Below are 26,318 nucleotides of genomic sequence, written 5' to 3'. Positions count from 1 at the left end.
CGTTTTTCATTCAGATTTACCCGGGAGGCTGCCGTCTTTCATACAAAGATGAAGTCCACTGGTGGGAGGCAACCCCCGTGGGGCTGACGGAGAGAAGCTCTTCCCACCCCGGCAGGAAGGAGCCTCTTCCTGGCTGCCCCTCCACACTTGGGTTCTGCCCAAGACTTGGGTCCTCCCCTCCAGGAACGAGGCTGCTCCAGGCACTTGGGGTCAGGCCCAGTGACCTCAGGCTGTCTCTGCAGGGGCCATCACTGCCAGGTGGCCTGGGAGTGATGTGTCCAGTTGCGCCCCAGGGTCAGGCTGTCCACCCTCTGTCTCTGGGTGGAGGTGCCCCTAGAGAAAGACTGTCTCTGGCCCGGTGGTCCCATCTGGTTCCTGGCTCCAACCCTTACGGGTACCCGTACATGTCTGCCAGCCGGGCGAAGCGGGGCCCCCAGTCCCTGAGGTAGTCGTAGTCCTGATCCTCATCACCCTGGCTGGACAGGATGGAGCTCAGCGTCCCTGCCACAGAGCCCTCGCCCTCGTAGTCATAGATGAGGGCTGTGTCATAAGGCGGCACACTGGGGTCACTGTCCGCAGCCTCCAAGCCCTGCAAGAGGCCAAGAGAGGTCAGGACGCATGTAGAGGCCAGCAGGTGCCTCCCCCGCCCTACTGTGGCCATAGCCCACAGCAAAGTCAGCTCCAGGCACAGGCACAGGAAGGGGAAGCTGCCCACGTCCGGGGCGAGGTCTGCAGGGAGGCAAAGCTTCGTGAGGGCACAGCAGAGGGCGCGAAGAGGGTGCAGTGGGCTGCCCCCTTCCTCAGGATTAGGCCAGTGGCCAGCCCGTCCCCCAGGGCTCTGCCTGCCCCAGCGGGTAAAAGGGGTTGCTCCCATCACCCTGGTCTCCTGGTCCCAGCAGCCCCTGTCCACTGACGCCAGAACCCGAGCCTCCCGGACACCCCCATCCGCAGGACAGCCCTCCTGCCTTTCCGAGGCTCTGTCCACACCTCCGTCCTCTCAGCTCGTGGGGACACACACTCTCCTAACCGGGGGTGCGCACCTCTGCTGGGGGCTTTCTCTGAGCCAGGTGCTACAGGTGCAGGCAGGCCGAGGGGAGGGAGTTCCCTGCGCACCCCCCACCCCAGATTTCCCATGTTTGTATCCACCTGTGGATGGCAGGGAATTGTTAACGCTGCGTCCAGAGGGGCTCCTGGGGAGGGCTTGATTCTGTTGAGAGCCACCAAAGCCCAGGGGATGCTCCTGGGGCTCCCCTCCCCCTCCACGGTGGGTATGGGGCAGTGGATGAGTCTGTGGCCACGCCACTCCATCCATGCAAAGACCTGCATCGTGGGCGGAGGCTGATGGCCCAGTTCAGACAGTGGCAGGGCGGCTTTTGCACCCCCACCCACGCTGCATCTTCCTCTGCGGGTGCCCTTGGAAAGCTCGTGTACAGTGCATACACGCGGGTCCTTGCATGTGTGGGCAGGTGTGTAAATGTGCACGTATGTGTGTGCCTACATGTGTGCACCTTTGTGTGCCTGTATGTGCTGGGGTGTTCCCGGGAGCACCTACATCACTGATGAAGTCAGCGATGTCCAGGGGGCTGGTGGGCAGAGCTCGGAGTGGCTGGGGGTGCAGGCGGCCCTGTGGGGCATCTCTGCGAAGTGGCGGGGGCCCCAGAGGCAGGCTCAGTGCTGTCGGGTGACGCAGCTGGCTGATGTCGTAGGCATCCTGTGGGCGAGGACGTGAAATAGAGCCATGCATCCCGCGGTGGCTCCTGGCCAACTTGCAGCCTGCATTCTCTGGAGACCTCTCCCTACCCACACCTTCCCCCTCACCTGGTCTTCTTCCCCTCCTCCCTGTTCATCGTAGTTGAGGACATTGTCTCGAAGGTCGTCCTGGGGGCTCCCCAGAAGCCCCTTGCCCCGAGACTGCTTCTGGAACCGTGCCCGGAGCGCCACAAGCAGGACTAGCACTGGGAAATGAGGGGGACGCAGGCGGGGGCCAGACACAAAGCGCGAAATCAGGGGGAGGGCTGCGAGGGAGGTGGGGGAGGGGGCGGGGCCAGGTACTGGGTGGAAGGGGCGGGCTGGGCAAGAGAAAGAGGTCCGCAAGTAGGGGGCGGAGCTTGGGAAAGGGGCGTGGCTGGTGACGCTTCGGGATTGGGGAGAAGGGGGCGTGACGTAATGAGGAGAGGGTCGGGAGGGGTGGCGGAACATGGTATGAACAAGCATGGCTGGTAATAGGGGGAGTGACTTGTAATGAGGAGGCGGGCTTAGGGAGGGGACGGCGGAGCTGGGGAGGAAAGGGGGTGTCTGGTCATGTGGGCGTGGCTGGTAATGAGGCGGTGGAGCCGGGAAGGGGCGTGGCGGGTAATAAGGGGGCGGGGTTAGGGAGGGGGCGGGGGTTAGGGAGGAGGTGGTGGAGCCGGGAAGGGGCGTTTCTGGTGATAAGAGGGCGGGGTTAGGGAGGAGGCGGTGGAGCCGGGGAGGAAGGGGCGTGGCTGTTAATGAGGGGGTGGGGTTAGGGAGGAGGTGGTGGAGCCAGGAAGGGGCGTGTCTCGTAATAAGGGGGCGGGGTTAGGGAGCAGGCGTTGGAGCCGGGGAGGAAGGGGCGTGTCCGGTAATGAGGGGGCGGGGTTAGGGAGGAGGCGGTGGAGCCGGGGAGGAAGGGGCGTGTCTGGCAAGCAGGGGTTGTCCTGGAGAGGAGGGCTGGAGGGTCGGAGGGTCTGAGGGTCCGGTGGATGTGGGTGTTCACTCACGCAGCAGCAGGAGGACGCTGGCCAGCACGATGACCAGCGCGCCCAGGCTGACGCCCGCGCCCCCTGCCCGCAGCGCGGCGGCCCCCGGCAGGCAGACGCCATCCTGGCTGCAGCGGCAAACAGTCACGTTCAGCGGCTGCTCGCGCTGCTGGGGCGGCTGCCCGGAGTCCCGGAGCAGCAGGCTGAGGCGGTGCAGGCCTTCGGGTACCTGGTGTCGCGGCCGCAGGCGCGCGTGGCTCACTGCGGAGGGCGCCCGTGGTCAGCGAGGGCCTGCCGGGGCCGCCCCCACCTCGCCTGTCCTCCTCACGCCAAGACAGGGTGCGAGTCCCGAGATCCTGGGCCTGGGTACCCCCCCAATCCATCTGGGCGCGATGAGTAACCTTGCCCCGCGCAAGGATGCAGCCGGGGGAACCCCGCGGCAGGACCACGGCGTTGCGCATCCCTAGCCCTCCTGTCCCGTCCCCAGCCCAAGCGCGGTGGTGAGGGGAGCGCACCGTTGACCTGGCTGAGGCTCCAGTTCCGGCTGAGTTCTGGGAGCCTGGGGCTCAGCTGGAAGTGGAAGGGGGCCCCGTGGGGGGGCAGGTCCTCATCCGTGGCGCCCAGGAGGAGGCCGGGGCCCTGGTGGGGCTCAGTGCACAGCCTGCCCAGCAGCGGCAAGGACAACACGGGGGCGTGGTCGTTCACCTCCAGGATCTCCACGGACAGCGTCCCAGTGGCGGTGCGGGGCGGGGAGGCTGCAGGCGAGGGGGCCACAGTTTGGTGACCCCACCGCAAGACCCTGGCCTGCCCCACCAGTCGCTCAGAGGGGTGCACAGCTCTGAGCCCCAACCACCCGGGGGATGGGCAGAGCCCTCAGATACCAGCAGAGGTCCTCAACCAGGACAAGCCCGGGTCAAGAAGCCCCAAACTGCTCACCGTCATCCTGGGCCAGGACGATGGCTCTGTACCAGCCACCCTTGAGGAAGGGGGACGCCGGGCTGAGCACCCGCTGGGTCTGGATCCGGCCAGTGGCTGGGTCCACTTGCAGCCAGTCTTCTGGGTCATAGTCCTTGGAGTAGCTGGTGTGGGAGAGGGGAAGAGCAGGATCTGAGCTTACCCCAGGGCCCCACAAGTGTGGTCAGGCATGGGTGCACAACACACCTTACACACACACACACACGCTACACACACATACCACATATTCACAAATGCACACAACATATGCACACACATGCTCGACCTTACATGCCACATGCATGCACACATGCACACATCACATGCATGCAAAGTACATACACATGCACACATATACACATGCATATACACATTCCCACACCTGTGCACACCACCCATGCACACACACCTACACAACTCATGCATATAGCGCACATGTGCACACAAATGCACACATATATGTACACACAGCCCATGTGAGTATGATGGGAGCTGGTCAAGAAAGGAGGTGTCTGGTCACCTCACCGGCACCTTCTGTGAGGTGAGGAAAGTGAGGCTCAGGGAGGGCAGGCGAGCTGTGCAGGGCCCTGAGACAGTGGTGTGGCAGCCTAGGTAAGCCCCAGTCAGTCCTCTCCCCCAGCATCGTGGAGACTCAGGGTGAAATGAAACATGAATGGCCCACTACTTAGGAGTAGGGGCCTCCTGGGATGGACGTGGCTTGCAGGGACAGACTGTGGTGTGCACAGGCTGGAGCTGGGCCGGCCCTAGGGGGTGAGGTTAGTCCAGCACGTACACACAGGTATGCCTGGGACTCAAGACCCTCCAGACCTTCAGGAACCCACACCAGCAGATGGCCCCTACACTCTCTGACCCTTGGAGCCCAGGGGACAGGGGTACCCGAAACAGGAATGCAGCTGTTAGCCTCCTCAGCCTTGCCCAGGGCCTCGGGAGCCATACCTAAGCCTCTGCAGCTGCTCTGTGTCAGGGTCCCGGGCAGAGAAGATGGCCACCAGAGTGCCTGGGGGTGCCCCCTCTGCTAGGCTGGTCCGAAGTGGGTTCTCCTGGAACACGGGGGCCTCGTTGGTGTCCTGTACACGCACTCAAACCCTGGCCTGGCCCCATTTGGCCCTGGGGGCAGCTGCCTGGAGTGGGGCCTCATTCTCCACTGACACTTTGAGTTCGTGGTGTTCACAGCTCTCATAGTCCAGGGCCTGAGGGAAGGAAGCACAGCCCGTCACCCGCTCAGACCAAGTGAAGGCACCCAAGGGTGGTGCCTGGGGAAGCTGCTCCTTGGGTCTGTCCAGAGTGCCTGTACCTTCCTTCTGCCCCTTTAAGCTTGAAAAAACAGAAATTATGCAGGACGAGAAGGCACAAAGAGTATGATGAAAACGCCGGTTGTGTGCGTGGTGCTTCGGAAGCAGCCCAGGATTCGAGCGCACGCTCTGCAGGTGTCTCATTCAGGGTCGAGAGGTGGGCGGCGTTGCCAGCCCCTGCAGTCACTTGATTTTAAATAAAGGAGTTCACCCTGCATAATGTGAGTCAGCTTTTTCCACTCAGGGAAGGCTTTGAAAGCAAAGCTGCATTTTCTCCGCGGAAGAAGCAATTCTCCCTAGAAACAGCCGCTTTGGCTCTGGCCTGTGGTCTGGACGTCAGACCTGCCCAGCCAGACCCCAGCGTCACATGAACCAATTTCTTGCAGTCAGCCTTTTACTGTGTCAGTATCTTTTTTTTTTTTTTTTTTTTTTTTTTTGAGACGGAGTTTCGCTCTTGTTACCCAGGCTGGAGTGCAATGGCGCGATCTCGGCTCACCGCAACCTCCGCCTCCTGGGCTCAGGCAATTCTCCTGCCTCAGCCTCCTAAGTAGCTGGGATTACAGGCACGCGCCACCATGCCCAGCTAACTTTTTGTATTTTTAGTAGAGACGGGGTTTCATCATGTTGACCAGGATGGTCTCGATCTCTCGACCTCGTGATCCACCCGCCTCGGCCTCCCAAAGTGCTGGGATTACAGGCTTGAGCCACCGCGCCCGGCCACTGTGTCAGTATCTTAATGCCTCCATATCTACACCTGTGTACGCGTCTGTGCAAATGTAGCTCCTATGGGCTCCGCTTCTCTGGTAGAACCAGGACTGACACAGGTGACTGGCTCTATTTTTGGACACGGATCCCACACAGAAGGAGGAAGGCTGGGTAAACAAAGGCTGCAGGGTGTTCCCCCGCTGCTGGCCCTCAAGCCCCCTGGGCAGCGTGGCCTGAACCCTTCGACCCTGGGACCCAGTCCTCAGGCCGGGGGCTCCGTGCCCTCCTCTACCCTCTCTCACCTAAGGATGAACACAAGGTCCCAGCCAGTCAGGGGAGGCGACCCTACCAGGAAGGCTCCTGGACCCCAGTGGGGGGCATCTGTGTGTGCCAGCAGGGCGCTGCTCACCTTCACAATGGACAGCACACCCTCGTTGGTCTTGGGGTCTGTGCGGATGGTGAACTGCCCATCAGGGTCGCCTTCCAGGATGGTGAACCTGGCCACCCAGTTGGGGGAGCCTGGCAGGTCCCTGTCCTCCACCTCTAGCCGCCCTACATCCACTCCGCTGATGGCTTCTGTGGCCTCCATGAAGAACTGGGGGGATCCCAGCCCTAGTTAGCAGCTGAGCTGAGGGGACAGCATGGGTGGGGCCCTTGGGCCCTCAGCCCACCCTCCCCGCAACTCTCCCCAACTCTCCCCCTTGCCTCCAGTGGGAACCCCCTCCCTTGCTCCTGCCTGTTGAAGCTGCTCCCCACCCACTGGGTGTCCTCAGGATTGTCTGTTTTGTGAGTCACTGCCTCCCAGGGACCCCCATTGTCCTCCTCTGTGGGCTCAGCTTCATGCCAGGCACCCATACGTGCCACCTTCGCCTGGAGGGCAGGGCTGGCTGCTCCCTTCCCATACAGCGAGGGAAGGAGGAAGCTGGCTTCCTGACGCTAGAGGGTCCCAGAGGGTCCCATGGGGCTGCTTCTCTCCCAGCTCTGACTCCTTTCACAGGCTGCCACATGCCACCCTAGGCCCTTCCAGCTCTGGCTTCCAGCCACCCACGCAGAGCCCTTTCTCCAAAGCACACCATCCTCCTCTTGCCCCTAGTGAAGCCCCTAGCCTTCTGCAGGAGCCCGAGAAGGGAAGGCAGCCCCATGCTGCAGCTACTTTCAAGGGACAGACAGCAGCAGCACCTCGTTCCTGGTGAACTCAGGGGCATTGTCATTGATGTCATCGAGGGTGATGATGGCGGAGGCAGTGGCTGTGAGGCCGTCTCCATACATGTCCGCCACCTGCAGGGTTAGATTGTACACCGCAACCACCTGGGGACGTGGGGCATGGGGTCAGAAGATGAGGGCCCTGGTGGGGCCCATGGGGACTGGTTGGGTGTGGGTGCCAGGCCGCCTGGCCAGCTCAGTTCCTACAGGAGCACTCAGTGGGTGATGAAGACCCCAAGTGGCCCTGAAAATCCTGCCCCAATCCCAAGAGCATGGGGCCGTGATGTTGCCCCAGCCTATGTCGCTGGCTAAGCATTTACAGAGCAGCTACTGTGTGCTGGGTTAGCATTTACAGAGCACCTACTGTGCAGTGGGTCAACATTACAGAACACCTACTGTGCGGTGGGTAAGCGTTTACAGAGCACCTGCTGTGTGCTGGGCACCTAGTGCACCAGTGATCTTGGCTTCCGTGGTTAGTGGCAGGGACAGAAATGGACAGAGACCACATACACACTGTAAGCAGGAGGGCTTCCCAGAGGGGCTGACTCAAGGGGTGGTCTTCAGGGAGCACAGAAGCTTGGCAGCGGAGGCCCTGACAGAGGGAGCTAGTCACTTCCTAGCGGGGAGCCATTGCCATGAGGTTGAGAGGGGAGGGGCCGCTTGGGGAAGCCCTGGCCTGTGCAAGGCCCCTCACACCCTTCTTGGACCAGACCTCTCCTGCTTGGGCCAGTGCAGTTCCTGTCTCTGTCCATCTGTGGGTCCACCCCATGCCATCTCCTCAAGGACCAGGACCACTGTGAGCTCTGCAGCGAAGGAGTGCTTCCCTTTGATGGCAGGGACGGGAGAGTCTGGGTTGGGCAGGCTGGGGGCAGAGGGACCCAGGGAGATGGGCTGCCCTGCCGTGCGGGTGTGCAGCTGCTGGGGCACCTCACCTCGCGGTCCAGCCCCACTTGTACCGTGCGGATCTCCCCTGTGAGCTCGTCGATACTGAAGAGCTCGGGGCTGGCCTGGTGCAGGATGGAGAACCGCAGCGCTGTGTTGTCTGTCTCGGGGTCGTCAGCGTCCGTGGCCTCCGCCCTGGTCACGTAGGTGCCTGGGAAGCATGGGGAGGCATGAGGACCAACGTCCACAGGGCGGATGGGCTGGGGGCACTGTGAGGGGCGCGTGGGCACCTCATGTGCACAGGCTCCCCAGTCCAGCGCAGCTTGACCCCCGATGAGGCAGTCAGTCCATGCTGCTGTTGGCATCACTGAGGCGGCCGGCACACGGCAACCCCCAAGTCCAGATGCTTCCCGCTGCCCCCGAAGCCTGCCACGCCGTGTCCAGGCCACCTATTTGGCCGAGCCACTTGCCCAACTTGTGCTGTTATGGGGTCGGAGCACACGAGCACTGGATGCAACCCTGGGTCAGGTGCTGGCCCCTGTGCCTCCTGCCTCGTGCAGAGGCTAAGGGTGCTGGGTCACAGTGGGAAAGCTAGTGGGGGGTCTCCAGGAGCTGCTGGTGTCCAGGGTGACAGAGGACGCGCGGGCAGGCTGAGCAGAGGACAGGCGGGCAGGATAATCAGACGACGCGCAGGCAGGATAATCAGAGGACGTGCGGGCAGGATAATCAGAGGACACGGCAGGCAGGATAATCAGAGGACGCGCGGGCAGGATAATCAGAGGACGTGCGGGCAGGATAATCAGAGGACACGGCAGGCAGGATAATCAGAGGATGCGCGGGCAGGCTGAGCAGAGGACGCGCGGGCAGGCTGATCAGAGGACACGTGGGCAGGATAATCAGAGGACGCGCGGGCAGGCCGAGCAGAGGACGCGCGGGCAGGATAATTAGAGGATGCGCGGGCAGGATAATCAGAGGACTCGCGGCAGGATAATCAGAGGATGCGCAGGCAGGATAATCAGAGGACTCGTGGGCAGGATAATCAGAGGACGCGCGGGCAGGATAATCAGAGGACGTGCGGGCAGGATAAGAGGACGCACAGGCAAGATAATCAGAGGACGCGCGGGCAGGCTGAGCAGAGGATGCGCGGGCAGGATAATCAGAGGATTCGCGGGCAGGATAATCAGAGGATGCGCGGGCAGGGTAATCAGAGGACGCGCGGGCAGGCTGAGCAGAGGATGCGCGGGCAGGCTGAGCAGAGGATGCGCGGGCAGGATAATCAGAGGATGCGCGGGTAGGCTGAGCAGAGGACGCACATCGCGTTTTGTAGGCCAGAGCCCCAGCCCCACCTGCTGTGGGCAGTGGCACTCGGGAAGGTGCTGAGAGGAATCCGCATGTGGCGGGGCCCGCGTCCTGCTTTACCTTCCCCCATTTCCTTCTCCTGAGATTTACGCCTGACCCCTCAGGCAGCTCAGGTGGACTGAGCCACCAAGGTGGGGTGGGAAGGACGGGCTTCAGTCCACCCTTGAGGGAAGCTCCTGCTGACTGTGACAGCCCCCTAGGACAGCTGTAGCTGGCACATGCTGTCACTGGGGCAGAATGAGGCACAGAGGCCACTTCCACAGACACAGGAAGGAAGCTGAGGCAGGATACAAGCCTCGAGGCCTGAGCCAAGCCTGGAGCCCCAGACATGAAAGGGCCCGTGCCCTTCCGCCAAGCCGTTCCCTCGGGTCCCTGGGGAGGTGGGAGCGAGTCCCTGTGGCTGGTTGAGGCATTCAGGTCAGCCTGGTTTTGGGGTGGAGCACACCCAGAGATGCCTGTGGGTGCTCCGGACCCTGTGTGAATACAGGGAGAGGGTGGGGTCTGCCTGGCTCCAGATGCCCCTTCAGCAGGAGGGAGAAGTCATTTGCTTTTAGGGGAGAAGCAGGGCCCCTGAAAAAGCCCCACCCCAGGCTCAGATTTTTGGGTTTGAAATTCATCTTGAAATGGGAAATGGCATGGGTTGACCTGTGGAAACAGACCTGCCTTGGAGACCTGTTTGCTTATTTTTAGACTCTCTGAGGGGCCTCTGGAATTCCTGCTTAAGGGAAATCCTGGACTTCTGGCTTCCCAGGGCCCTTCCCTGCAGCTCCTCCCAACTGGGGCTGGGCTCCTGCCTCACCTGGGGCTGCGCCCTCCAGCACTCGGCCAATGAATGCCTCCTGCAGGAAAGCTGGGCAGTTGTCGTTCTGATCCACAACAACAATCTCCAGGTCCGTGGGGTCCTCCAGGGTGGATCCTCCCAGGTCCAGGGCAAACGCTCTTAGCTGTTCAAACAGAGGGCGAGGGCTGGTTCTGTTGCCCCTGAATTTCTGTGGCTCCCATTAGGCCCATGTGAAAGAGCACGTTCAGACTTTGTCTCCAGCTGGAAACACCAACTTCAACAGGTGAGAAGCAGCACGGGGTGGGGCATCTGCCACGGTGGCTGAGGATGTCCCTGGACGGGGGCTACCTTCCCTTAGCAGACAGGGCAGGTGCCAATTTTCCTGCTTGCCTTGGCTGCCAGGGAGCTCACACCTGATTTACATGTGACTAAAGTAAGGCTTTCAGAGAGTTCCTAATCTCTCTTCCCTTTCTCTCTGTGGTCTTGGTTCCTCCTGAAGTTTTTTTTGTTTGTTTGTTTTTGAGACAGAGTTTTGCTCTTGTTGCCCAAGCTGGAGTGCAATGGCACATTCTTGGCTCACTGCAGTCTCTGCCTTCTGGGTTCAAGCAAGTCTCCTGACTGTCTCCTGAGTAGCTGGGATTACAGGTGTGCGCCACCACGCCCAGCTAATTTTTGTATTTTTAGTAGAAATGGGGTTTCACCATGTTGACTAAGCTGGTCTCAAACTCCTGACCTCAGGTCATCTGCCCACCTCAGCCTCCCAAAGTGTTGGGATGATAGGCGTGAGCCACTGCACCTGGCCTCCTCCTGAAGTTTAATTCCCCTGTGCATGGGACATTTTAAACCGCCTCCCATCCTTTTGGAGAATGTGCACAGTGACTGCTCCCAGGTGAAAACTACTCTCTAATAACTTTCTCTGTAAGGGACCTAACCACTGGTTCTCAAAGTCTAAAGGAAGATTCAGGGCAAATAAAAGAAATTTTGCTTCCTGCAGAGGCAAAGGCAGGAAGCGTCCTTTCCCCACTTCAGGTACAAAATGATTTTTTTTTTTTGAGACGGTGTCTCGCTCTGTTGCCCAGGATGGGGTGCAGTGCTGTTATCTCGGCTCACTCCAACCTCTACTTCCTGGGTTCAAGTGATTCTCCTGCCTCAGCCTCCCAAGTAGCTGGCATAACAGGTGCCCAGGAGCACGCCCCACTAACTTTTTGTATTTTTAGTAAATATGGGGTTTCACTATGTTGGCCAGGCTGGTCTCGAACTCCTGAGCTCAGGTGATCCACCCACCTTGGCCTCCCAAAGTGCTGGGATTACAAGCATTAGCCACCTCGCCCAGCCCAAAATGACATTTTGGAGAGGGCAGGCTAGGGGTGGGCAGGCGCCTGCAGGGAATGCAGATGGGGTTCTGGGTTCAGGGGTTCTGCGGTTCTGGGCTCTGGGGTTCTGGGGTTCTGGACTCTCGGGTTCTGGGGTTCTGGGCTCTGGGGTTCTGGGTTCTGGGGCTCCCTCCTCCTCTTGCTCCCACTGCCCTTTATTCTCCTTTTTTTTTTTTTTTTTTTTTTTTTGAGACGGAGTTTCGCTCTTGTTACCCAGGCTGGAGTGCAATGGCGCGATCTCGGCTCACCGCAACCTGCGCCTCCTGGGTTCAGGCAATTCTCCTGCCTCAGCCTCCTGAGTAGCTGGGATTACAGGCACATGCCACCATGCCCAGCTAATGTTTTGTATTTTTAGTAGAGACGGGGTTTCACCATGTTGACCAGAATGGTCTCGATCTCTCGACCTCGTGATCCACCCGCCTCGGCCTCCCAAAGTGCTGGGATTACAAGCTTGAGCCACCGTGCCCGGCCTATTCTCTTTTTTGAGACAAGGTCTTGCTCTGCTATGGAGGCTGGAGTGCAGCATCGCTGTCCTGTGGGATCTTCCCTCCTCAGCCTTCCAAGCAGCTGGGGCCACAGGCTTGCAAAAACACCCCTGGCTAATTTATTTTACCATCTGATGTTTTGTAGAGACAAGGCCTCACTTTGCTGCCCAGCCTGGTCTCGAACTACTGGCTTCAAGCGATCCTCCTGCCTCGGCCTCCCAAAGTGCTGGGATTCCAGGTGTGAGCCACTTCGCCTGGCTCTCACAACCCCTTCTCTCGGACCTCAGAACTCCAGCCTCCAAAGGGCATCAGTGGTTTCTTCCCTGACTAATCCCACCCACAAGAACAGTGGCTGCCGCTGGGGTCAGCACAATTCTGGGGCTGGGCTCGGTGGCTCACACCTGCCAACCCAGCTCTTTGGGACGGCAACATGAGAAATCCATCTCTACTAAACATACAAAAATTAACCGGGCATGCCGGGCGCGGTGGCTCAAGCCTGTAATCCCGGTACTTTGGGAGGCCGAGGCGGGTGGATCACGAGGTCGAGAGATCGAGACCATCCTGGTCAACATGTGAAACCCCGTCTCTACTAAAAATACAAAAAAACTAGCTGGGCGTGGTGGTGCGTGCCGGTGTGTGCCTGTAATCCCAGCTACTTAGGAGGCTGAGGCAGGAGAATTGCCTGAGCCCAGGAGGCGGAGGTTGCGGTGAGCCGAGATCGCGCCATTGCACTCCAGCCTGGGTAACAAGAGCGAAACTCTGTCTCAAAAAAAAAAAAAAAATTAACCGGGCGTGGTGGCCCACCCGTAATCCCAGTGACTCAGGAGGCTGAGGCAGGAGAATCGCTTGAACCGGGGAGGTAGAGGTTGCAGTGAGCTGAGATCGTGCCACCGCACGCCGGCCTGGGCAATGGAGCGAATCTCCGGCGACCCCAGCAACACTATTTTGAGATTCTTCACGGCACTCCTGAGGGGCAGCAAGCTCCTCCCGGCAGAACAGAGCCACCCCACGAGGCCTGTCTGCCTTCCTGTTCAATGGGAGCGTGCCCCGAAACACCTGCCTCTTTGGGCTGCCGGTCCTGGCTCCCAGACCCCTGTACCTGACCCTCGTTTAAGGGCGCCTGGATCTTGCAGGGGAAGCGGTTTGGCCTAAAGGCCTGGTCTGGTGGGGGGAGGAGCACTGCTCCCACCAGGCCTGCCTGAGGGCCAAGGCCCGATGGCGCAGCCCCGCACCCTGAAGCGGTCGGTCTTCTCGCGGTCCAGCATGGCGTTGAGGAACACTTTCCCGGTGAACTTGTCAATGGAGAAGACACCCTGGGGCTCCTCGTCCACGCCGGGCCCCTGGATGCTATAGATGACGCTGCCCAACTGCTGCTTGTCCGACTTGATCTGTGGGGCAGGAAACAGCTGGAGAGAGCCACTCTGGGGGCGGGGCCCTGCCCTCTCCCCAGCCCCTCAGGCCTGGTCCACAGCTCCCAGGAAGGGCCTGGTGCCCAGTGGGGAGCGGTGCTGGGCTGGGGCCGGCTCAGCCTGTGGCCTCAAGGGTGCCCCGTCCTGCAGCCTCCTTTCAGGCTCAGCCCCTGGTGTCCTCAGGGCACCGGTCCCTGGGCCGATTCCAGGTGTGTGTAGCTGAGGCTCAGGCAATGCAGTCCACCTTCACCTCCCCCTACTCAGCGCAGTGGATACGCGGACAGAGATCATGCCTGAGCGTGCAGCCCGACGGGGACTGTGTCCACCCGAGGCACATGTGGGGTGGGAGCCGCCATGGATTCCGACGCGGCCCCGGGTGACGGGGAGGGTTTGAACCCAGGTCGGAAGCCCAGAGCCCTGGCAAGGCCCTGAAACATGGCCCCGCTGGCTCGGCTGTAACAGCTGTGGGGGCTCCCCCAGCTCCCAGGAGACCTTCAGGGAATGAGGAGACACGCAGGGGACCAGCCCACCCCTGCCTTCCCTCCCCACTCCACCCACTCACCTGCACTAGTGGGTAGGGGAGACGCTTGTGGTTCTCGGACACGCTGATCGGAGGGATGACCCAGGCCTTCCGCACGCGGCTTGGAGCGGGCCCCTGGCGCCAGGGGTACAGGGCACTGGGCCTCCTCCATCCAGGGACCCCCAAAGACAGGCAGAGGCTCTGCAACAGACCGACTCGTCCCATAGCATGGTCTCCCGGAGCCCGGGTGGCAGGAGCAGCTGGGAGCTGGGGCTTGCGGGGAGGCCACAGGCTTCCCCCAGGGCGGTGGGTGGGTGCTCATTGGCTCATGGGGCTTCCACACTGAGCTGGGGCCTTGGTGGCCACACCCCAAGTACTGGCCCTCAAAGCCCCATCCAGCTGCCCCAGTCTCCTCCTGGGCCCACTCAGCAGCCTCGCTGTCTGCAGCCCCTGGTGAGCGTGTGTGGCCACTGGGAGGAAGCACGGGAGTCCGGGTCTGGCTGGGAGAGACCCCTGAGATTCACTCAGCGGGGGCACAGCCTCGCCCCAGGTGCCAGGGTAGCTGTGTACACAGCAGGCCCTGGGGCCACTGGCGGTCCTGACTCCAAATGACCCCGGGAAGCTGGTGGCAGTGCCCAGAGTGCAGGGTGCTGGCGGTGGAGGGTCCCAGGGAGCCGCAGTGCGGTGCCTTCGGGAAGGTGCCTGTCCCCCTCCACCTCTCCAGGCTGCCTTGTGGGAATGAAAGCCCAGGGTGCCAGAGCTGCAGTCCATCAAGAGCAGCTGGAAACGTACCCTAATTCCTACAGCAGCCCCCAGCTGCGCAGCTGACCCAGCCTGCGGCTGGTCCGACAGGTCCCATCAGGTCAGGGCTGGGCCCCCAATGCCGGAGGTGACCAGCAGTGGCCGCTGGGTTCCTGAGGCTGGCTGGGGGCGGGGGCAGGGCTGCCTCGGAGGGGTTGGGTGGGGTTGGGGCTTGTTGTGGCTACACAGCCAAGAGGACACAGCAGGGGCGGAGGGCCAGCCCCACCCCTGCCTCACTGCTCTTCTCCCAGGACAGGGAACCTCGGTGCAGTGTTCGCCCCATACTTCAGCTCCTGGGACCCCGGCGTGCCCATCTCCTCTGCCACAGCCAGGGGCTGGGGTGCACTGTTGGTACTGCACCCAGGAAGCCCCAGAAGTAGGGGTGGGGCCTGGGCGGAGCGTGGGGCTGCAGAGGGAGATGCAGCGCATCCCTACCCACCCCAGGGCCAGGGACCCTCGGGCCTCAAAGTGGAGGCAGCTGCTGCCCCTAACTTCTCCCGAGGTCCACAGACTGTCAGCAGCTTTTGTGACCACAGGTGGCCCCAGCCCACCCTGGAGCTTGGGAAACTGAGGCCTAGAGAAGGGACCCAAGTCAAGACCCGGGTGTGGAGGGGCACTGACAGCAGCCCCAGAAGCACGCCCTGAATGTTATGGTGTTAGAAACGCGGTTGCCACACCCAGCTCCTAGCCTGGGCCACAGCCGCCCACTCAGGGGCCTGGTCCCGCCTTGGTCAGAGGGACGCTTAGACAGAGGTGGCAGGCCCTGCCTGGTTCTGGAATCACTGGGATCCCCAGGACACCTGTGCTTGGGACCACCCGAGTCTGGGGAGTCAGTGTTTCTGGGTGGGCTGCATGGCTCTTCCTGAAAGGCCCCTGACCCCAAAGCACAGCCTGGTAGAAGCTGCTGCAGCTGACGGCACAGGGACACAGCTCTGCACTGACCCCACCCAGTTAGCCACAGACATGGGGGTCACCGTCGAGCTCTCAGGTCAGGGAGGCTGCCCAGGCCGATGCCCGCTGCAGCTTGTAGGGGCGCAGAGTCTGCCTGGACACAGCAAGTGCGGCAGGGGTCAGGGTTGGGGGAGAGGTGGGGGAGGAGGAGGTGAGGGAGGAGGGGGAGGAGGAGGGGGAGGAGGAGGGGGAGGAGGGAAGAGGAGGAGATGATGGGGGGGAGGAGGGGTTGGGGAGGGAGAGGGAGAGGTTGGAGAGGGGAACACAGCTGCCCCTCCCCATCCTCTGTGCTGTGGGCCTGGTTAGGAGCCATCTGTGCCCCCCCAGTCCAGGGGTCTCCAGGCTCCCGGCCCTTCTCTTGGGCAGCCTCTCCTAGTTGCGGGCATGGCCAGGACGTCTGTTAGGCTAAACCCCATGAGGCTGGACCTCTGCTAGACCCACAGCATCCAAGACCCACAGGCCGCACGTGCTGCTTAGCCCTTGAAATATGCCTGGCAAAAGTGAGGAGCTGCGTTTCCCTTTCCCCTCATTGTGCCACATGGACAGTACCCAGCCCCACAGGCCCCGTGCTCACAGCATCAGTTGGCCTTGGCAAGGGTGCCTGGGGCCCCGGGTCCGTCCCCTGACCTTCCCAGTCCTCCACTGCAGGCTGTGGGGTGAGACCTGAGGGTCACTGTGTATCGAGGGTGTGGCGTCTGCATGGTCCCAGCCATGGAGGCTAGAGGAAGATGCTGAGCTGGGGTGGCCAGCTGTGGTGGGGGTAGCAGCGACTCCCCAAGGAACAGACCCTAACGCAGAGGCTGGGCAGCTGCCTGTACCACCTGGGTGGGGAGGGACACAGAGACCCCCTGCCCCCCGTGCCGTGCTCTCCAGGGCACCCTCACCCAGGGCAAGCCCTCAGGCTGTTGGGGTGCCATTTGGGGCAGGGTGGAGCGTGTGAGGTGCCAGGGGTCCCGGGCAGACGATGGGGTGTCTGGGGGCAGGACAGGCCTCAACACCACCCACCAGGAACAAGCTCCTCAGCTCCCCTTTCAGACAGGGCGCCCATCTCATCATTGTCTTCTCAGCTGGCCCTGAGCTCCTTCCTCCAGACAGCAGGTGGGCTGGGGTCTAGGGAGGCTCACAGGACGTCCTATCCAGTGCCAGGCTCTGTGCCTGCCATGCCAACACCTAAAACAGCTTCCCACCTCGGGCAGGGGAGGGAGTGCCAACTGCGCCCTGGCCAGTGGGATTATGCGTGGGACGGACTCAGGCGAGGCCTCACCCAGCTCCCCTCTGGAAGGGGGCACCTGCTCCAGGCAGGCTAGGGCACCACGAAAGGGAGCGCTAGGAACTGGGGGCTCAGAGCTGGGCAGGCCGGGCCACCCCTCCTGCTGTGGAACCACAGACATCGAGGGCTACTGGCTCTCCTCAGCCCCGCACCGATGCCTCACCCTCCCATGCCGCCTGCTCCCGCTGGCTTCACCAAGACCTCAGTCCCTGCAGGGGCCGGGACGTGGGGGCAGGCGGACTTGGGAGGAGGTGGTGGCTGGGGGCCCGGAAGGAGACATGGGCGTGGCCAGGAGGCCTGTTAGGCTGAATCCCAGGAGGCTTGGCCTCTGTCCTGCACCGCCGGCCACCCACCCCTTTGGATGTACAAGCTCCAGGCTGCCCGCCTGCCCACGCTGAGATGGGGCGCTGGCGCCTCTCGCTGTGGCTGTGCCCTGCCCCCAGGGCTGGTCCAGCACACAGAGGTCCCCACAGGCGGTGGCAACAGCATTCAAACCACGGCCAGCTGGACCCGGGCCCTCCTCTATGGCCTCCTGGGAGCTCAGAGAGTAGCATACGCTTCTGCAGGAAGCGGGGAGAGGACGGGGTGGGGGCTCCCCAGGTTCCCAGGTAGAGACCCTGCCGGAGAAGCTCTCTGCCAGCTGACAGATGGTGGCCCTGGCCTCGGAGCCTGCCAGTGCCCACAGAGCACAAGCCACTTCCAGGGCAGGGCAGCTCCTGCCAAGTGGAAACCTGCCTGCCCAGCATGGGGCCTGCGTCAGCTCCATGGAGGAGCCGGTTGAAAGGCACAGGGTCAGTTTCCGCCCTGGCTGGGCAGCTCTGCGCTGGGCCTGGGAGCCACCTTGCCCTCCCCGTCCCCTCAGTCCTCGGGAGGCTGTGGTGGTCCCCTCACCTTCTGGCTATGGGCAGTGAGGTTCTGAGGCCTGAGCCGTTCATCCAAAGCCACACAGGCAGAGCCAGGAGCCACACAGGGTCTGAGACCTAAGCCAGGCTCTGAACCACATGCTCCGAAGGAAATCCAGCCACAGAGCCATGCCTGCCTTGGGCTAGGCCTGGGCATGGGGGAGGGAGACCCCAAGCCCTGGGACCCCCACATGGCTGAGGGGGAGGGGGCCACCCCCACCCATGCAGACATTTCCCACCCAGCTGCCGCCAAAACTGGGCCCGCTGTTCCCCCACCCTCCAGTCATGCTGGGCTCAGGCCTGTCCATAGCCTGAGTTCACCAGGTCACAGAGGCCAAAAAGCCTTGGCAGGGTGGCATTGCCCAAATCACAGGCAGCGTGGGTGTGGGTGGGCAGGCAGGCCGCAGCCCGCTTCCGGCTCTTGGGGGTGTTCTCAAAGCTGGCTCTGTCCTCCAACCTCACCCCCATTCCAGAAGACGTGGTCAGTGGAGGGAGGGCCTGTGAGCTGCCTTGGGGAGTTCGGACATCCAGTGCCCGGGACAAAGGCACTCAACACAGCCAGCCCACAGCCCCACACCTGGGCTAGGGGACGCGAGCGCCCAGGGAGGTGGGTTTTGTGGACGCCTGTCCACTCCTCTCTGCCCCCTCCAAGCCAAGTGAGACCAATGGACATTAAGGACCTGCTTCCCCACAGTGGGTCCCCAGTGACATCCCCAAGCTCATCCTTGACCCTGCCCTTAGCCAAGAACCTGGAGGGAACCGTCTGGAAGCCCTAGACACATCTGGGGCCATTGCCTAGAGCAGAGCTCCTGGGACCTAACGCCTCTCTTGGGGTCTGCTCCAAGCCCACACCCAACCCTGAGGGGCTGCTGCCGGAGAAAGCTCCCCACACACTGATCGCAGTTTACAAAGACCACTTCAAGGTGGGAATGGGGGGGCTCTGGGGCCCTCACACTCCTGCTCCCCATTTTCTATGGAAGGGTGCTGCTCGATTCTAGGAACAGGCTTGGTGGGCAGGTAGGTGGTGGTTGGGGGTTGCCTGGGAAGGGAGTGTGAAGGGCTCTCAGGCCTCACCCCTCCCCCAGGCTGGAATCTGGGGCGTCCCGTTCCTGGATGGCCAGGCATGCCAGGAATGGCCCCAGCTGTTGGCCTGGCCCAGAGTGGCTGGAGCATCTCCCCTGGGCCCCAGCCTCTCTAGCTGCTGCAGGCTTCAGAGGAGGGGTGTGGAGAGAGGCGCGGAGGCAGCTGTTCCCTCCAAACCGCAGTGTCTGGGGCTGTCCTGCCACTTCCGGGAGAACAGTGGCCTGGGAGCCGCCTCCCTTCTTGGGCTCGGTCACAGTCACCCAAGCTAAGGGCCCCCATCTGGCCCCCAGGGTGCTGCTGCTGCTCTGTCTTCCAGAGTCCAAGGGGCTCCCAAAGCCCAGCAGGGTCGGGGGGTTCTCTCTGAGTGACCAGTGCTGCCCCAGCCCTCAGCCGCCTCCAGCTGGTGTGGGGTCCCAGGTGCAGAACCGACCACTAGCAATAGTGTGGGTGCAGGGGCCTGACAGGACCCAGAGGCTGCCCTGGACCAGGGGTGGCACCAGAGCCCACATGGTCCTGAAGGTGGGGGAGGGGCGGGCAGGGTCCTGACATGGACATATTTTGCCTCACAGTGGAGTGAATTTGAGCCTCGGCTCCAGTCCCCCACGCTAGCAGCACCCTCCCGCCCACCAACTCCCTCAGCCTCCAGCTGTCAGGGGAGGGGGCTACTGTCCCCCAGCCCTGGGGGAGAAAAGAAGGGACAGCGAGAGGGGAGGCCTCTGGGGAGGGAGAGGTCCAGCCTTCCCCCCTCCCCCACCCATCACAGTGCCCCCTGGGGGCCTGTTGAAAGGCAAACACCCCCAAATCCAAAGGAGGAGGTCTTGAGGAATGTTTCGCAGGCGCTGGCCTCCCCCCAGCACACCCTAGGTTGGGATGCCAGGGAAGAAACGCTGTCCCTGGAACAGGTGGGGAAGGGCCCTGGAGGCGTGGGGCCCCCCTCAAAGCTGCTCTCGCCGGCAGAGGGCTGAGGGGTGCAAGGCCTGGGGGTGAGCATGCGCGCTGAGCCATTGTCTCCCCCGCCACTGTCTCCAGAGGGTGAGTTGGGGGCCGAAAGTTGGGGGATGGCAGGAGCTGTGGTGCCCTTGGGGGCAGCTGCTGGAGGGTCTGGCTGGCCAGGGGCCTGGTCGGCTGCCAGAGGCTGAATTTGGAGCCAGCTGGAACCGAGAGGCCTGTGGGAATGAGGGGACTCAGGAAGCCCTTTCAGTGGGGGTTGGGAAAGGGCTCCCTGACCATCCCAGGACCACAACAGCAATGAATGCCGTGAGCACCGCTAAGCCCTTTATGTCCATTCCCTCTTAAATTGGCAAGAGGGAGGCTGCCCTCCTGTACCCAGTGACGTCCCAACCACAGCTGGCCCTGCCCTGGCCCAGCCACATCCTCTGTGTCCAGGTCCGCCTAGGGTGTGAGGAGACGTGGCTCTGGCTAGGGAGTGCCCCTGGGGGGTGTGGGGGCCGACGCCTGGGCTTCCTTCCACCCTGGCTTGCTCCCATGTTGGAGAGACCGTGGTCCCAGGGGCCCAGAGAAGATTTCGAGGGGCAGAGTTCAGCAGCCTCCTGGGGCGGGCCCCCAGACCTGATCGGCCCAGGCAGCTGCTAAGGGTCCAGGAGAAGTCCAGGCCCAGAGCTGCAGGGCTGCCGTATGCCACGGTGAGGCCCCTGTGTGGCAGGACCTGGCTTGGGCTGGGCGCTCCCAACCGAGCAGCAGCCCAGAGTGGGAGTTCCTGGAGGGCAGGGCCTGCAGCCACCCCTGCGGGCCAGGAACTTGGGGTGGGCGGTGGGACATCACCCCAGACTGGCCAGGGTCATGGGCCCACCGCAGGGAGTCCCTATGGAAATCCAGCCCCAGCCCCGCAGAGAGGGGCGCTCCTGCCGCTGCCCCTGTCTCTCTGCTCCACTCAAGACTAGCCCCCCAGACCCTGGCAGGGGTCCCTCCAAAGAGAGGCCACGGTCTGCTGGGTGGTCCCTGCCTGACCCCAGCAGTCCTGGGGTTATTCCACTGGGTGGAGGGTTTGGTCACACTCACTCCCCACACCCTCTGGAGTGCGGCACCCACCCGAGACCCGTCAGCCCACAGGCTCCCAACGGCGGCCAGGGCCAGCGGTCCTGGGGGAGACCTGTGGAGCTCCAGTGGAAGACGCCGTCCCGCAGGGCCGGGAGAGGCAGCCGGGACCCCGCAGGAGCCGATGCCTTACCTGGGCCAGCAGCCCGCGGACCAGGAGGAGCGCGCCGTCCATCGGGACGGGGGCGGGAGCGGGGCCCGAGTGCACCCGCGACCCAAAGCAGCGCGGCCAGGCTGAGTGACAGCGCAAGTGCGCGGGGCGGGCCAGGACCAGCTACAGCACGTGTGAGGGGGGAGTAGCGGGGCGTGGCGAGGGCTGAGTGACAGCACGAGAGAGGCCTCTGACGGGCCGAGGCTGGCCTGGGCGGGGCTAAGGCTGAGTGACAGCACTTGGGCGGGCAAGTGGGGCGGAGCCTAGGAAGGGGGCCGAAGGCCGAGTGACAGCACGTGTGCGAGTGGGGCGGGCGGGCGGGGCGGGGCCGGGCCGAGGGCTGAGTGACAGCGCAGGTACGTTGCGGAGCGGTGACTGCTTGTGGCGGGTGGGGCGGGGCCCGAGGAGGATGGGCGGGGCTGGGAGGGGCCAAGGGCTGAGTGACACCTTGTGAGCGTGCGGGGCCGGGCCGAGGGCTGAGTGACAGCACGTGCGGGGTCCGGCGGGCACGGCCAGGGCGAGGTCGCAGGTGCCCCGGCTTGCGCGTCGGAGCGGAGGGAGAGGCAAGGCTGTGGGGCCGGGCCAGGGACCAGCCGGGGCTTGTTACTTCATTACCTGCTCCCTGGGCCCCGGCTCGCCCCTGACCCATGGCATCTGCACCCCAGTTCCTGCGTGGGGGTCACCTGAGCTCTTCCTGGACCCCGCGTCCCTCGGGCTGCGTCTCCCCTCATCCTGCTGAGCACTCTCCACGCACCTCCTCATGGCCTCACTTTACTCAGCTCCTGTTCAATATGGAGCTGCTCTGGTTCACACGCCTCTGACGCCAGCGCGGCTGTAGGATACCCCAATTCCGCTGGTCCACGCGCCTCCTCCAGCATCCCCTTGTTCCCCGAGGCCCCTGCCTGGAACAGTTTCCTTCCCGCTGCTGCCTACAGAACTCCTTCTCATCCCTCAACGCCGAAGGCCAACGCTGCCTGCTCCTTCTGGAGCCTCCTGGCCACCTCGGCCAGAAGCCCTACCTCCTGTTGAGTGTGGCACCTGCTCTCCCCCCCCAGACCCCGCCCCCGGGAGGGTGCGGGCACAGCTCAACACCCGCACAGGCCCGGCGCGTGGTCGGGAGGCCCTGGAGGGAGGATGGAGGGGGCTGTCGGGAGGACTTCTTCTTTTGAGCAGGCAGATGGGGAGCAGGTGTTGCTGAGCAGCCCGGGACCCGGCTGGGGAGCCTGTTCCTCTCTGTGGTGGGAACAGCCGGGCACCTCTGCTCTCCTCTCCAGGTTGTGGGTTGGCTGGGTAGGTTCAGGCACCATCTGTCCCGCTGGCCCGCTTGGAAGGAGGCCAGGCTGCCCGGGAGGCTCAGGCCGGGGTTGTCCCTAGCGCTCACTGCTCCAAGATGAGGGAGCGCAGGGAACCCCTCCATCTCCAGACTGGGAGGCCTGTGGGGCTGGGTGTAGCCCATTGGGAACAACCGGCCCTCCTTTGTGGTCAGACACCCCAAACTAGGGGTGGAGAAGCCCTCTGAATGCTTTTGGTTTTCAGCCTCACAGGACTAGTGCAGGAGTGAGATAGAAGTGCCCGCCCTCCCCCCAGAAAGAGGCCCGGGGTAGCTGCTGTGTGCCACCCCCAGCTCCTCTTCCCTTCCACCCAGCATCCACCTTGCTCAGTCAACTGCCTCCCACCCATGGAGGCCAAGCCCCTCCTCCACGGGATGTGGGGGTCTCTAAGGAAAAGGCTAAGCTGGGCCAGGTCCTGGGCAAGCCCCAAATGTGGGGAGGGGCTGGGAGGCAGCTGGCTTGGCCGCTGTGGGAGGGCTAGAGACCCCACTCCACGTGCTCCTAGATCAGCGGGAAGGCCAGCAGGCAGGAGCCCTGAGTCCAGTCCCAGCTTGGAGCCCTGGGCTGGAGGTTCTTCCCCCCAGCCTCAGTTTCCCCTTGTGTCAAAGGAAGGGGGCAGGGGAGGGCTAGGCACCCTGAGTCTGGAGGTCCAGTCCAGTGGGGGCAGGAGTCCAATTCCAGCTGCAGGACCATCACCCCTGGAAGAGCCCTCCTCTTTTCTGGTGGACTTGGAGACACCAGTCCGAGTACCCTCCCTCTGCACCCAAAGCCTCCAGCTGGAACCCCACTCTGGGCTTCCCCCTCCTGTTTCGAGAGTCTGCAGTCCTGGGCCTTCCAAGGCTCTCCTCCATCACTGCGCCCTCTGCCTCACCCACCTCAATTCTCCTGCTCACCCAGTGCCAGGGAAGTGCCTCATGGGCATGGGGTGGGGGTGGGGCCGGCCGGTCCACAGCCTCAGTTCCCCACCCAATTTCCTCTCCCTAGTTTGAGGAACTGGGGGACAATGAACGGCCCAGGAACCCCCAGGAGCCCCGCAGCCTTGGATGTCCCACAGGCCCTCCCACCTCCCACCCTGGGCTGTTCCTCCGGACATGGCAGGCAGTGGTCCGGGGTGGGCTGAGGAATTCCCACCTTCCTCTCAGATGTGGGCAGGTGCGTTTTCAGCTGTGCGCTCTGGAGTGACTCTGTAATCACACAGTGCAGTAACGGTTCTCCACCCTCGTTGATTATTAAATTGAATCTGTGTGATTTATGTATATAAATACAGATGCACACCCCACCCACTAAGGGGCCAGCATGATTTGGGACGCTGGGGTCAAGCAAGGTGTGCTGACACGAGGCCCAGGGCTCAGGTCAGACGCAGCCCTGTTCCTGGAGAGGCAGTGGGGGCCGGAGGGCAGGGGTTAGCAGGTGTGAGGGCTGCTCCCACCCAGGGTGCAGGGCTATGGAGGGCGGAGAGGAGTTCCTGCAGCACCCAACACCAAAGGAGGCCCTGGCCTGGGGGCTGTGTCAATTCCAGACCTGAGCCAATTTTGCCCGTGGCAGAGGGTCCAGGGGCTCACCCTGCAGGTAGCAGCTGCTCCCTGAGGACCCCCTGGGCAGGTGGCCCCATCTGACAGGCAGGGCCTGAGGCTGGAGGAGGCCGGGGTGTGGAGTCGGACACAGGTAAGGCCTGGCCGGGAGCCAGGTGTTGGCCACGGGCCATGCACTTCCCACGTTCTCCTCTGGCCTAGAGCCCGCCAGGTGCTGGGGTGAGGCTAATACCCAGTCCTGGGGCTGTCAGAGCACAGATCAGCCCATCTAGACAGAGAGCAAGTGGGGGTGGGGAGTGGCTCCCGAAGGGCTGGGCCCAGCACCCACGGCACCTGAGTCCTGGCTGAGTGTCCGTGGCCCCCACTGGATAGGGGCCCTATATAGGGGTTTCTGCCCGAAAGTTTCCCCAGGACAGAGGGTGCGGGGTCCCGAGGTGTGGAAGAGGCCAGGCAGTGTCTGGCTGGGGCCATCCTGGACCCCGCTGTACTTGGGGTGTCCGGGCTCAGGGGTGATGCTGTTCCCGCGTTCAGGCCACTACCTGACCCCATGGCCATGGGGCTCAGTGCAAGGTGCTCAAGGGACCCCCCATCAGGTTTGGGGGTGCTGTTTTTGTTCAGAAGCCACTGACACCCCCCCACAACACACACATGAAAAGAATAGACAAGCCTGTTGAAAAAATCTTGAGCATTCAAAACACACAGACAGACGGATGGGCAATGCTGGCTAGGAAGAGCTGCTGGTGGGAGGGTGGCCCTCCTGAGGACCTGGGGACAGCGGGCCTCTGGAGCCTGATGGTCAGTCCTGGCTGTTGTGCCAACAGGGAGTTGAGCACAGAGGGATGAGGGGGTGGGCCTGCTGGGGCCTCCCCCTGGGCTGTCCGGGTCCTGTCCTGCCCAGCTGCCCCGACACTGGTCTTGGATCTCACCCCTACAGTGACTGGAGCCAACCAGGCAGGTGCAGCCCCAAGAGCTCGGCAGGTCTCCAGAAACCTGCGGGAGGGGTCAGGGATGGGGGTGGGATCAGGGCTGGGGGTGGTCAGGGCTACAGGCAGGGTCAGGTCTGGGGGTGGGGTCAGGATGGGGCGGTGTCAGGGCTGGGGGGGGTCAGGGCTGGAGGGGGGTCGGAGCTGGGGGCGGGGTCAGGGCTGGGACGGTCAGGGCTGGGGGCAGGGTCAGGGCTGGAAGGGGCTCAGAGCTGAGGGCAGGGCCAGTGCTGGGGGGGTCAGGGCTGAAGGGGGCTCAGAGCTGGGGGTGGGGTCAGGGCTGGAGGGGGCTCAGGGCTGAGGGCGGGGTCAGGGCTGGGGGTGGGGTCAGGGGTCAGGCCTAGGGGCGGGGTCAGGGTTGGTGGGGTCTGGGCTGGTGGCTTGGTGGCCTGTCACACCTGCCTTCCCCAGCAGGGGGCAGTGTGGCTCCAGGACAGCAGCGAGGCAGGTGGGGGAGGGGTAGCCAGTTTCTTGGCGGGAGAGTCTTCAGGGCAGAGCTGGGAGGCGATGATGGGCTCTTCCCGGCTGCCGTCCCCATGCTGGACAGGCCTGCCCCCTCCAGGCCGGCCTAGCACTGTCACCCAGTGTGGATGCCTTGGTGTCTTGTTTTTGCAGCCACCACGTGGGCAGGGATCAGGGAGAACGGAGGCCAGGCCTGTGCCAGGGAAGGGCTATCGAGTCTGGCCCAGGCCCACCTCCCTTCCCCTGCCCCAAGCACTGGGGGGGTGCAGCAGCTCACCTGAGGTCTCACCTGGCATTGCCCCGAGGCCACCCCAGCCTCCTTGATGGTCGAAGGTGCAGGGTGGCTGAGCTGGCTCCTGAGGTCGGCCCAGGCCGCAGCAAGGCTGAGGCTGAGGGGGCAGGGCTGACCACAGAGACTGGGACCTGGGCCAGCACCGTCAGGGGAAGGGGGCAGACAGTGGAGGTGGCCACGAGCTTCAGGGCCCCCAGTCAGCATCCTCCAAAGATGGGCTGGGGCAGGGCTCACGACGGAGCGGCCCACACCCCAAGGCCCCTGGGGTCCATGAAGGCTAGGTTGGTGAGCCTGGCTGTCCCCTCGGGCAGTGCTGGAGCTCCCAGCTGCCTTTTAGTCATGGGGGTGGGGGCCGTATTTGGCTGAACCCCAGAAGGGCAGGTGGGACATGGGTGGCCTTGTCCTGGCCCAGCCCAGAAAGCTGTGGGTCCCAGAGACAGTGGCTGTCCAGCCCCCTAGACCATGTGAACTCGCCACTCCAGGCAAATCCCACCTATGGGCGGGCCCATCTCTACCCAGATCTGGACGGCATCCTCTCCTCCTCTTCGTGGGTGTCTGGGTCCCTCCCTCAGTGCCCCACGCCTCTGTGTCTTTCATCCCCATAACCCAACACTGACAGGAGGGAGGGAGGCAGAAACAACAGGGGGCTGGAGAGGGGCGGAGGGGCTTTGAGGGGTCAGAAGGTGAAGCACATGGGTTGGGGGGGATGGGGCTGAGGAGGGGAGGAGGGGCTCTGAGGGGTCAGAAAAAGGACATGGGTGGGGGTGGGGGATGGGGCTGGAGAGGGGAGGAGGGGCTCTG

General features: G+C 63.1%; 1 protein-coding gene and 1 pseudogene across 1 annotated transcript; both read right to left on the bottom strand.

Moving 5' to 3' along the window:
* Window positions 1-21,047, bottom strand: LOC141584893 (cadherin-15-like). The gene is given in 14 exon segments (XM_074401522.1): window positions 1-589; window positions 1,553-1,711; window positions 1,819-1,955; window positions 2,742-2,981; window positions 3,236-3,475; window positions 3,657-3,799; window positions 4,632-4,885; window positions 6,102-6,287; window positions 6,872-7,000; window positions 7,828-7,988; window positions 9,936-10,080; window positions 13,008-13,163; window positions 13,747-13,905; window positions 20,900-21,047. Coding segments are annotated over 14 exon segments (2,445 nt in total). The 5' UTR covers window positions 20,942-21,047; the 3' UTR covers window positions 1-295.
* Window positions 21,048-23,347: 2,300 nt separating this feature from the next.
* Window positions 23,348-24,335, bottom strand: LOC120367891 (uncharacterized; annotated as a pseudogene).
* Window positions 24,336-26,318: the final 1,983 nt, after the last annotated feature.

Source organism: Saimiri boliviensis, chromosome 1, assembly GCF_048565385.1.
Source record: "Saimiri boliviensis isolate mSaiBol1 chromosome 1, mSaiBol1.pri, whole genome shotgun sequence".
Lineage (NCBI taxonomy): Eukaryota > Metazoa > Chordata > Mammalia > Primates > Cebidae > Saimiri > Saimiri boliviensis.
Note: the sequence above shows the minus strand (reverse complement) of the source record. Positions and strands in the feature narration are given on the sequence as shown.